The sequence below is a fragment of the Coffea arabica genome, chromosome 11c, assembly GCF_036785885.1.
Source record: "Coffea arabica cultivar ET-39 chromosome 11c, Coffea Arabica ET-39 HiFi, whole genome shotgun sequence".
NCBI classification, from domain to species: Eukaryota; Viridiplantae; Streptophyta; class Magnoliopsida; order Gentianales; family Rubiaceae; genus Coffea; species Coffea arabica.
This window is the reverse complement of record NC_092330.1, coordinates 37,493,463-37,505,633: the sequence shown is the minus strand read 5'-3', so window position 1 is coordinate 37,505,633 and position 12,171 is coordinate 37,493,463. Positions and strand designations below refer to the sequence as shown.

General features: G+C 33.5%; 2 protein-coding genes across 2 annotated transcripts; both read left to right on the top strand.

The window, feature by feature from the left end:
* Nucleotides 1–2,296: 2,296 nt before the first annotated feature.
* Nucleotides 2,297–3,775, top strand: LOC140016672 (protein PLANT CADMIUM RESISTANCE 2-like). The gene is made up of 4 exons (XM_072070251.1): nucleotides 2,297–2,618; nucleotides 3,051–3,122; nucleotides 3,264–3,476; nucleotides 3,567–3,775. The coding sequence occupies exons 1-4, from the start codon at nucleotides 2,411–2,413 to the stop codon at nucleotides 3,641–3,643; spliced, it is 570 nt and encodes a 189-aa protein (XP_071926352.1). The 5' UTR covers nucleotides 2,297–2,410; the 3' UTR covers nucleotides 3,644–3,775.
* Nucleotides 3,776–6,951: 3,176 nt separating this feature from the next.
* LOC113715519 (protein PLANT CADMIUM RESISTANCE 2-like) lies at nucleotides 6,952–8,506 on the top strand. Its single transcript, XM_027239739.2, has 4 exons — nucleotides 6,952–7,241; nucleotides 7,738–7,809; nucleotides 7,923–8,135; nucleotides 8,224–8,506. The coding sequence occupies exons 1-4, from the start codon at nucleotides 7,016–7,018 to the stop codon at nucleotides 8,298–8,300; spliced, it is 588 nt and encodes a 195-aa protein (XP_027095540.1). The 5' UTR covers nucleotides 6,952–7,015; the 3' UTR covers nucleotides 8,301–8,506.
* The last annotated feature ends 3,665 nt before the right edge of the window (nucleotides 8,507–12,171 follow it).

The following is a 12,171-nucleotide window of genomic DNA, read 5'->3' as shown; positions in this document are numbered from 1 at the left end:
GATGTGATTCAAAAGACAGTTCCACTATATAAATAAATTTCTTCTAGATTACTTACTATTCCTTTGAATATACACACATCTTCCTTTCCTTATATCTAAACCTAGGATTAAAAGATAAATCAAACTGTTTGATACTTGAATTGAGTTCGATTTGATAAAAATTCATTCGAATTTTATTTGTCAACTAGTCAAGTTAAGGGTGAACAGTATTTTGTATTTTATATTAAATAATATTCAAGTTAGGGATGAACTTCCTTTCTTTCAAACTCGATTCAGCAAATAAACAAATCAAGTTTGAACAAAATTTCAAACTCATTCAAATAATTAAACAAGTCAAACACCTTAACCATGTTTTTGAATGTTTGAATGAGTTTGAAATTTGTTGGAATTTGATTTGTTTATTTGCCAAACAGAGTTTGAAATACACCCCTACCTAAACCATGTAATCTGGATATGCTTCATTTTTTTATAAATATACACATATCTTGTCTACCTTTCTTTACGCCTAATTCATGCAATCTAGATGTGCTTCAATTTTTATTTCTCTCTCTTTTTGTGGAACGAAGGATGCTTAAATTGCATAGAAATTAAATGCGATGAGTTTTGCTATCTTAATTTTGTCAAAACAACTGTTCAAAAATCATCGTCTCCTGTCCAATAGCGATATTTTGCTGCCGGATTGCCGCCAGCACACTCATCAACATTTTATTTGACCCAGCCCTCGTTAAGAAAGCTGGACTGAAGAATTTTGCATCCTTGCTACACCCGATACGCTTCGTTCTTAAAGATATTGTATTAATGATTTCCATATAAAATCAGTTCTGGATCAAAACATGAATTTTTTTTTTCTTTACGGTCAATTGCAACCAAGATGTACCTAGAATTGTCTAATGCAGTGAGTCATCAGCTTCCATTGAACATTCTTATCAGTCCCTCCTAGCAAGTTTGCTCCAGAAAATAACTACGTGTTCAACTTGAAATGAGAAAAAAAAAGGGGGGGGGGGGGGGTTTGTCTCAATCCATGAAATACAACTGAGCATTCATTAAGATGGGATTCAGACATTAGTTTTTCACAAAAATAAAGTTAAATAAAAAATTAAATAAATGTAAGGGAGGACAGTAATATAAATAAATAAATATATATATTCACATGATAAATTTCGTAAAAATTAAATGTATTAAGGAATGCCTATTGGCACTTGTTAAATAAAAAAAGACCCAATTGAAAGAACTAAAAAGTTGAAACTCCAATAATCACAAACTGTCCCAACTCCAAACCAAAGGTCCCCACCTAATTTATGGGAAATGAAGCTCCAACGGGACGTTCGTATCGCTTTTTCAAATTAAATGACAGATTTTCAAAGACTAGTCTTGTAAGTGAACTATTCTTTTGCATGAGTATTATTTTCCACTAGAACATACTAAGTTCTCAAAATCAAGTTCTATTAGAATTTAGAAATCAAGGATTAAATATCAAGTTTTGGAAAGATGTTAAGGTTATAATAGGAAATTATGAGAGAAAAAATACAATTAATTATTGACAAATTTTTCTTCGTTTTTTGAGGGAAAAGAAAAATAATGAATTTGGATAAAGTTAATTTCTTAAAGTTAGACGAAATTGGTATATTTAATTACTAATACGTATTTTTGTCACCACTAGACCAATGTCCAATTGGACTTTCAACTCCAAAAAGTACGATGTTAATTCCTTGAGAATCACACGTCCAAAGCCTTTCTTCTTTGTTTCATAGACAAAAGGTGAAAACATTTTCACACCACTTTTTTGCTAAAATTCACATTTACTCAACAATTCAGAAATATATAGAAAGTCCTATCTTACCAAATCCTCAAAATTAGCCTTCTATCAGTCTCTTGGAGCCGTAGTTCTTCACTTCCTTGAACATCTCTCTTGGCGTGTGAAAATATATAGTAACAGCCACAGACAGGCAATTTCTGCAACGGTTGAATGAGATAGAGTCAATCCCTTGTAGTTTTTTTAACTTATCTCTTGTGGTTTTTTTAACTTATCTCTGGATTAGGTTCCAAATATTACCACGCGTTGAGGAAATCTTCCACTTACTTTTGCAAGACTTAAAGGGCGTCACCACCCACAGATGATTGTATTTTAGTTATTACTTTATAGACTTTGACTTTATTTTAATGCATTTTTATTTTACCAAAAGAAAAAAGGAAAGTTTCAAGAAATTGACATATTTCTCATAGACTCTTTCCCACAACAGGTGTATACAAATTCCTCACCTCTGCCTATATAATGGCCATTGGATCAAGCAATAAACATGCTCCAAAACCACTAGGAAACTCTTTCTTGATTACTAATGTTAATTGTCATCAAATCTCATTTGTGTACTGAAAAAATTGATTAACGGTTTTCACTATTGTTGATCAAAATATGTATTCTTCCAATCCCTATGAGTCTCAAAGGCCACCAGCGCCCTCGGCACCACCAACGCCACCGCCGGTGAAGGGCGTTCCGGTCATGCCCCAAAACTACAGTTATGGTGATAATTATAGGCCTCAAGCTCCAGGCCAGTTCCATGCTAATACACCAGGATCATGGTCTACCGGCCTTTGTGGCTGCTTTTCGGACGTATCAAATTGTAAGTTTAACCTATTCTCCGAAAACAATAGCAACTTTGATCCTTTATGTATTGGATAATTACTACTTTAGTCTCCTTAGTTTTCTGATGTCAAGACATTGGTAAAAGTACTGATCACAATTTAGTACATTTTCTTGATGTATGACTTAGTTACCCTCTTTTTTTTTTTTTTTTTTAATGATTTCCAGAGTTAGCATGCAATTCAATTAATTGCCTTCTTGAACTATATTGACTTTCAAGCTACACGGAATAAAAAAAAAAAGTTCGATTTGAAATCCATCTAGGGATAAAACTGAAAACAAGCTGTATTTTAGTGCCATACAAATAAATAGTTCTTTTGAAATTAATCATGAAAAGCTTATCATAGAATGAAATCTACTTTGTACACTGTTCTATAGCTGACGCATATATCTGTTCTCCAATTTGTTGCAGGTTGCATAACATGTTGGTGTCCCTGCATAACCTTTGGACAAATTGCAGAAATTGTAGACAAAGGAACAACTTGTAAGTTTGAAAATAACGAAAAATAAAATAAATTAATTTTAAAAATATTAATTACCATATATATATATATGTATTTTCCAATTCCTATGTACTACATAGGCCATACATAAATATTTAACTTGTACTATTGTGTGGCCGCAGCCTGTGGAACAAGTGGGGCACTTTATGGGTTACTAGCCTATCTTACCGGTTGTGCATGCATATATTCTTGCTTCTACCGCTCCAAAATGAGGCGGCAATATATGCTGCCTGAAAGCCCTTGTGGGGATTGCCTAGTTCATTTTTGTTGTGAAACTTGCGCCTTATGTCAAGAATATCGTGAGCTCAAAATTCGTGGATTCGACATGCCAATTGGTAATAATCAAGATATGTGAGTTTATTTTATTGTGGAATTTTTATTGGTTAATGATTTTAATTTTATTTGCTTTTCGTGAAATTTTTTAGGTTGGCAAGGAAATGTGGAGAAACAAAATGGTGGAGTGACAACTGCACCGAATTTCCAAGGAGTAATGAACCGATGAAGGCACCATAAAACAGTTGTGTCCTGTCTATCTATCATAAGTTCCGGAAAAGTTGGAAAGACAGTGTAGTACTTTTGACTTATGTAGAGATTATCAGCTGAATAAAAGTCTTACAATTTTTGTTGGATGGAAGACTTTGATGTTGAATATTTGTTCGTAATGGACTAATTTTTCTACGCCATAGACAGTTTCTTGTTCCTTCCACAACTCATATATTTGGAAATGACAACATAAGAGAAAAATGGAAGTCAACTAATGACAGACAAAGCATACCCCAGAATAAGATCATTTTCTTGCTAAATCTTCACAACAGGTTGTCTCCGTCAAGCCTTCTACTAAAAGTTTCTTTCTAACTCAGAGTGGCCAAACTAGAAAGCTTCCTTATACCCCAAAGTTATCTTTCTTTGTTTCCTTAGAAAGATGCATTCCTAGATTGGAGTTAGATTAGATTTCCAAGTGTTTTCTCAGAGATCACAGGCAAATTTTGACTTCAGCTTGTCTCGACCGAAGTTTAGCAACAAGGCTAGTTGCATGTCCGATTTTTCACTGCAAATCCAAAGAACCCAACATCCTAATCACAATGATTTGATTCTCTCCACCTGCATACTCTGGATTACCCGCAGCACATCAACATTGAGCCTGACCCAATTGTTTCGTAAAAATCACCAATTCAACATTCGAGTTTTAAGATTTTTCCGCGGGAACTGAACTAATTTTATTTTACCCAGCATGTCTCTGCAGTGCATTTGTATTTTTTTTTTTTTTTTTGTAGTAAGAGAAAGGATAAAGAAATTAGAATCTATGACCTCTAATTGGTGAGACAATACATTTGTATTGTTATTAAGTCGTCAATTGTAAATTTTAATGTAAGATTTTTTTTTTTTTCCCTGGTCAGATAATGATTTGAGAGTTTGAATGCAGTGCACTCTTTCGTGAGTTGTGCTTGTGGGGGTCGCACATGTTGAGTCTAGCAGAACTGGCCCGAAGTGGCATGCTGTTGAGTCGTCTCGTGACCCAATGTAAAATTCAATGACTGGAGCATGTAGCCCAACATGAAACTAGAAAGAAAACATTATTGTTGTGTCACTAGTCCTATACTTTCTGGTAAAGGTACATAAAGTAAAGGGATAATATTAGAAACCTCCCTGAGATTTCTCTTAACATCGCATGACGCTCTTAAAATTTTACAAACATTACTTTCCTCTCTTACTTTTGTTATTTATGTAACAAAATTTTTAAAACCATTAAACTACCCTTTTACTTGCTAAATAAAAATATTCCTAAACCACTTTGTTTATTTCAATAAAACCATTACCTATAAAACAATCTCTGCTAGTAGTACCACATCATAACGCTGTAGCGATATTTGAAAAATAAAAAAGATATTTGTAAAGAAATACACTTGCACCAATTTAACTCTATACGCTCAAAACTGATTTCTTATAAACTTTATATTTTTTTTTCAACTTTTTCTCAACTAGTGTCGATACCTTTTAAATTGTACTGATCATTATAAAAAATAACTCAAAATAAATAAATAAATCATATCCCACTCTATCACAATCACAAAAAGTAAAAGATAAATAAATTCATTTTATTATAATTTATAAATAAAATATTGCATAGTCATCCAAAAATTGAGTAAGAGAGAATATTGGAGAAAATAGAAAGAGAAGAAAGTGACTTTTGTTTCTTTTTTAAAAATTTTTGAGTTTCATTTATTGATATGCAAATTATATATCAAGTGAGAGTTAATATAATCTTTTTACAATTATTAGGGGAGGTAAGTGATATTTTTATAACCTTATGTGCCGAGTGATATATATTAGGAGAAACCTCAATGGAGGTTTGTGATATTATCCCTAAAATAAAGGTTTTATATTACAGTATGAAATTATTTTTAGGTAGAATATTCAGGTTTATCTCGGGAGAAAACCTTAGAAAACTTATTTACCGTTTTGAGATTATGTTTGTACATATTTTTGCTTAACTAAGTTTTATCTTGGGAGTTGCTAGTTAAGAAGTTGTTGAGAACCATATCGTTTCCTAAAATTTCGAAATGAGTGACAGAAGAATTAAAAGTAGTTTTCCCTTACTCTATTTGTATCGTTTTGCCATGTCCAGACTGTTAATTTTTCTTGCAAATCCTGTGCCGACATATGAAGGTAACGTAGTTAGAGGGCTTCCAAATAATTCCGATTTGTTTTTCGCATTCAATGTCAAGTGTCAATCGGGCTAGGAAGCATATTATGGATACCATGATTTACATCAAAATGATCCATTTAAGGAACATACCTAAGCAAGAAAGTTCCACCCCAAGGACGACTGACTAGACCCGATATGCTTCGCACTTAGTTTGAAACTCCATCAGTAGTTTCATTTTCGACCAATTCTGGACCTTAAAGTGAATCTTTTGTCTCGGTCAATCATAAGTTAGCTCATGAAGATGCACGAAAAGTTGTTTCGTACACGAACTGTTTTAAGCTTCCGTGAACAATCTAATCACTCCTTAATTCCTATATTGTGAGTTTGCTCCACAAAATAATGTCGCGGTCCATCCACTCCCTTCTCGGTAATTCGTTTTGGGACTTTTCACAAATTTATCCCAAGATTAACGATGAGTTAATAAATGATTTTTAATGAGTCAAACACTATAAAAAAGAAAAGCAAAAGAGAAGCTGCCTAACTCAACGCCTATATGGACCTGACCGTAGGCTCTACTTATATGTATACGAAACATATAAAACAATTGACAAAAAAAAAAAAAAAAAGCAAAGCACATAACTAATAGAATCATTAATTCTCAAATTGGAGGAGGAGAAGGATTTAAAAGAACAATACATAATTCTAATCAATTTGACTTTTTAAAATTAGATTAAAATGGCCGACTTATCTACCAATACATATTATTGTTACCACTAGACAAATATGTAATTCGAATTTAACTTTTGTCTGTAAAAAAAAAAAAAAACAGTATGTTTCTTTCCTTGGACATTAAGTTTCTAATTGCACTAAAATGTGACGGATTTCAAATTTTATGGAATAAAGTAGCTAAATTTAAAGATTGAGGACTAAAATAGAAATATGTCTATACTTGAGGATTCAAAGTGAAATTTATCCCCATCAATAATCTGGATTCCGAGTCAGAGGTTAGGAGATTAGGACGCGTGAAGGAAAGTTTCAAGAAATTGACCCGTTTCTCAATTCTCATAGACTCTTTCCCACAATCCGTGTACACAAATACGTGCACCTCTACCTATATAATGGCCATTGCATCAAGCATCAAAAATACTCAAAAATCACTAACAATACATTTTCTTGTCATCTTCATTATCCTCAATATCTTCATTATTCATCAGTGTTGATCAAAATATGTTCTCTTCCAAACCCAATGAGTTTCAAAAGTCTCCAGTGCCCTCAGCACCAACAGCGCCACCAGAAACAGCTAGTCAGCCGCCAGTAACGGGCGTTCCGGTCATGCCCCCGAGCTACAGTTATACTGATAACTATAAGCCTCAAGCTGCAGCCCATTTCCATGCTAATACAACTGGTTCATGGTCTACTGGCCTTTGTGACTGCTTTTCCGACGTCCCAAATTGTAAGTTTCATATATTCACAAAAAAAGAATTGCAATTTTGATCCTTTATATGTTGGATTGTTGCTACTTTCTTCTCCTTTATTTTCTTGTGTCAAGACACTGGTATCGAAGTACTGATCACATTATGGTTTTTTTTTTTTTTTTTTGTGTAAGTTTGAAGTGGTTACTCCCCTAGATTTATTTAACTTTCAAGCTGTGTAGAATAAGAAAATTCGAATTGAAACGCATCTAGAGTTCAAACTGAAAACAAACGCTATGCGAGTACCAGACAAATGGACAATTATTTTGAAATTAGATCATGAAAAGCTAAATTGTAGGAGAATAAAATTAATTACCATGTAGACATCAAACTGAAAAGAAACAATATGCGATTATCATAAAAATAAATTGTTCTTTTGAGATTAGACCATGGAAAGCTAAATTTTGGGAGAATAAAATTAATTACTTCCTACTTTTTACAATATCTTACACATTTTTGTTCTCTAATTTGTTGCAGGTTGCATGACATGCTGGTGTCCGTGCATAACCTTTGGAGAAATTGCAGAAATTGTAGATGAAGGGTCAACTTGTAAGTTTGAAAAACAAAGAATTAATGAAATAAATTTTTCACAGAAATTATAATTTGCATATATGACATTGGCTATATGTAAATTTATAACTTGTGATTTTGGGTGGCTGCAGCCTGTGGAGCGAGTGGGGCACTTTATGGCTTATTAGCCTATTTTACTGGTTGTGCATGCATATATTCTTGCTTCTACCGTACCAAAATGAGGCAGCAATACATGTTACCTGAAAGCCCTTGTGGGGATTGCCTAGTCCATTTTTGTTGTGATTCTTGTGCCTTGTGTCAAGAGTATCGTGAGCTCAAAAATCGTGGATTCGACATGTCAATTGGTAAAGTTATATGCAATATTTTATCCTTATTATGAAGTTATTTCTGGGTAATGTTTCTTATTCTATTTGCTTCTTGTGAAATTTTTAGGTTGGCAAGGAAATATGGCGAAGCAAAATGGTGGAGTGACAAGTGCACCAAATTTTCAAGGAGGAATGAACCGATAAGGACATAAAACAGTTGCATGTCCCGTTTATCATATGTTGTGAAGACGGTGGATAAACAGTACTTGGCTTTTGTAGAGATTATTTGTTGAATAAGAAGTCTTACAAGTTTTGTAGGAAGAATCCCTTTGATGTCAATTGGTATTGTTTGTTATGAAGTGATATTCCATTTTTTATTTTTCAAGCTCTCGAGTTCAGCTTGAAACTTCTTAAAGTTCTTTTTTCTTTTTCTTTTTTTTTGCTTTCGGTTCCTTTTAGAGAACCTTCGAATTACTATTTTCTAGAATTTTTGTAAAATAATTTATTATAGCGATTTGATGTATATGAAATAAAAAAAATGATTGAAAAATGTGTTCATGAAAAAAGTAAAAATTTATTGGAAAAAAAAAAGGCTAGCATTAGGTAGCGTTATCAAACAGGCCCGAACTCTTATGATGCCCCCTAGCTCAAGAATAAACTATTCTTCAAGCATTCTCTGTGAAATGACTAAAGCAGATATAGAATAAGCCAAATAACATAGGTAAGTGGATTTTACTAGTTTGTAATGTGCATTGTTCAAAATATTAATTGGGTTACTAATGGAATTTCACTCAATTTTAATTAATGAAACTTTTGCCTCCTGGGCATATGTTGGAGGCTTGATCTGGATCACGAGATTGAACTGCTTTTAGTTGAACTGACAGATCAAACCACTTATATTTCACAAATATTACAATTTACTGAAGTAGGACTAAATTGGATATTTGTTAAAATTCTAAGGTATTCCACATTGTGTTTTAGTTGTTTAGACATATACAATAGCCAAAAAATTAAAAGAAAACTGTAGAAATTTACCCTTACTTTACTTTTCCAGTATTTCTCCTACTCGACCAGAATAATTAATGTTTCTCGATGATTTTGTGTTTGTTTTTTGATAATCCTTTTTGAGGATTATGTGTTTGTTTTTGAATAGTTGATAAGATAAATAGTCTAACTTGTCCTTCATCATGGGATTAATCATTTCCAATGGACGTATATAATCACGGGAAGGGAGATTATGAAATCATCCTAATTATCTTTTTTTTTTTTTTGGCCCAAAACATTGGATTATGTTAAATTAGTGAAAATCAAATATTAACTAGGTTTAACCTTCTTTTTAGCGTACAAGATTTAGAATAAAAATGAAGAAATTCAGTGACAACATACATAGTAACATAATTCAGATGGAGCAAATATACACTAGTAGGGTTAGATGCATAACATAAACATAAATTTTAAATTTTAAATTCAAATTATAATTATTTATCGCATATCCAATCTCGACAATATATACTCTGTCAATATATAAAAAATTAATGGCGTTTTTTATTTTATGCCAAGCGCATGAAATAAAAGGATGAAGCAACCGTAAAATTCAAATATTGTCATCTATCTTGAATTTAAAAAAGTTATGCCTTTCATAAAATAAATATATTTGTAGATCTCAAGCTCTTAGATGAGGATGACCAATGTGGCCTTGTACGTTTAGAAACTTTCTTTGCATCTCGTGCCAACAAAGTGCTCGAGCAATTATTTTCCTAATCGACTAAATCCGACTCAATTGTCCACGCCAACCTCATAACCGGAAACTTCATGATTTTTCCACCATTGAGTAGAATATAGATAGTTCATTTAACAATGATAAAAAAAAAAAAAAAAAAGACAGTGCTATTAATTTGGGTTCTACAGCTAACTTCTATAAATCCCTAGTTAGATAAGAAATTAATGGGACTATACCGTTTCTTAAACTTCCAAAGTGTGCGCCACAAGAAATAGATATAGCTTTCACCTCCCTCTCCTTGTATCCTTGTTTTTATCTCCAGATTGTTCGTGTTTTTGCAGCTTTTGAGCCATATGAGGTTATTATAGTTAGCGGGCTTCCAAACAATTCCAATTTACTTCGCATTCGTTATCAGTCTAAAAATGATGGTCTCGGATATCATGATCTCCATCTCAATGAACGATTTAGCGGGCACTTTTACATGAATTATTTTCAAACAACTAAAATTTGGTGTCACTTTTGGTGGGTTCTAAAAGGGTTCTAAAGATACTAGTTTTGATGTTATGAATCATTCATTTGCCAGGCATCGCTGTAATAAGAATCATAAAGAAAACACATGTTACTGGGTAGCGAGAAAAGATTGATTCTGTTTTAAAAAACGGGACAATGCTTGCCCTGTGGATTTACAAAGCACAAAAGCTGCGAGACTGGCACCAATAATTGGTGCACTATCCAGATGTAATTCCAATATATCAAATAGACAATGTTCTCCCTTGGTCATTCGCCTTTTTTTTTTACAATGAACCCCAACAGCTACTTGAAACTTGAAAGTACGTTTTGAGTAAATTTCATCCCGGATACTAGTCCCCTAATCACACGGTAGGGTAAGACGCACTGGGCAAGTCCTGTGCGACGGACGGACGTTCCAAGAGACTTTCGAATCCGGGTTGATAGGAAAACATGATATCAAAATCATCTTTTTTCTTTACACCAAAATCATGCAATCTACATATGCCTCATCCTCTCTCAATAACGGTGTTGAGGGCTTGCAATTTCCATTTCTCGCAGGCTCATGGCCAGGATTAAAACCAATGTATGATGAGGACACACAATCAACTTAAAGTGAGCCTCCAAAACTGTACTATTTGGGCATTGAAAAAGGAAAACAGAATGTATTGGAAAACAAGGAATGCCGTTTGTATTCCGTTTTGCTTTGAGCATAAAGTTCCTTTTTCGTGAATTTGATTAAAGATTATAAGAGCACCCAAATTTCCCAGAAACCATGGGGCGAAAAATTAGAGTTTCACTTCTGTGAGATATATATATATATATATATATCTCTCTCTCTCCTTTTCATCTCTTTCCCTTTCTCCGTTGGAGTGCATAAGAATAGATAAGAGAATCAAAGAAAATGTTGGTTAGAAGATTCATTTGGCGAAAGTGTTATAGAGAAGTAGTTGTAACTCCAAATTGGAGGAGATTTTCTCTTCAATCACGGTCATGATGTCCAAACTTTTCAGAAATTATGGGCTAAAAATGCAACTACAAAAACAAAGGAAAACATTTAAAAATTTGATTATTCAAAATCAGAATTTATAATTAACTAAGACAATCAATCCAGAACAAGTCCCAAGTGCCACATTCAAGAAAGAATAGGAACTATTTCTAGAGTTTGTACTTGTGTGTATGTTTCCTTCTGATATACATTTAAATAGCTTGAAATACTTGCTGTCAATTGAATGATGTTTAATTTATTGATACCATATTTATCGAGGTGTTAGTGGTTAGAATCTTGTTTCTAAACCTGGCGAAAGCCAATCAAGCGTATTACCAAGTTTCCAAAGATTAGGGTGTTACTAAAGTGTCATAAAGCATCTTTCTAACCTTCCATGAGACATCAACACGAATCTGATCTATGCCATTGTTAATAGCCAAACAATTATCCAATTGAGAATCCGACCCCAACTTGCCTTAGTCTAAAGCCCCAAACAACCTGCATACCTAGAGCCCAAAGCTTCATTGCAAGACTAGATCTTCATAGTTCTTCCAGTAGTTGAATCTCCGCTAACCCTGACCTTCAAAAACCACCACCTCTGTCCAACATTCATGTTGCCTCAAGCAGACCAACATTCCATTCGACCCAACCCAAGAAAGTTTCATGAGAATACCAGCCCAAGAAAGTTTCACGGCTGCTGGATCCAATATGCTTCTCTCTTATTGGTTGTCCATTCACAGTTCGTACTGGATCACTTCTACATCGGAAAAAATATAGGACAAATTCTCTAGTTGGCCCTCAAATTATTTAGGTCAGTACTCTTTTAACCGTAAAACTATTATTTGCATATTTTTTACCCT

Coding starts and splice junctions, on each gene's coding strand:
- LOC140016672 (XM_072070251.1), top strand. CDS start 2,411: ATGTATTCTTCCAATCCCTATGAGTCTCAAAGGCCACCAGCGCCCTCG. Junction 2,619..3,050: donor CTTTTCGGACGTATCAAATT/GTAAGTTTAACC, acceptor AATTTGTTGCAG/GTTGCATAACATGTTGGTGT. Junction 3,477..3,566: donor TGGATTCGACATGCCAATTG/GTAATAATCAAG, acceptor GAAATTTTTTAG/GTTGGCAAGGAAATGTGGAG.
- LOC113715519 (XM_027239739.2), top strand. CDS start 7,016: ATGTTCTCTTCCAAACCCAATGAGTTTCAAAAGTCTCCAGTGCCCTCA. Junction 7,242..7,737: donor CTTTTCCGACGTCCCAAATT/GTAAGTTTCATA, acceptor AATTTGTTGCAG/GTTGCATGACATGCTGGTGT. Junction 7,810..7,922: donor TGTAGATGAAGGGTCAACTT/GTAAGTTTGAAA, acceptor GGGTGGCTGCAG/CCTGTGGAGCGAGTGGGGCA.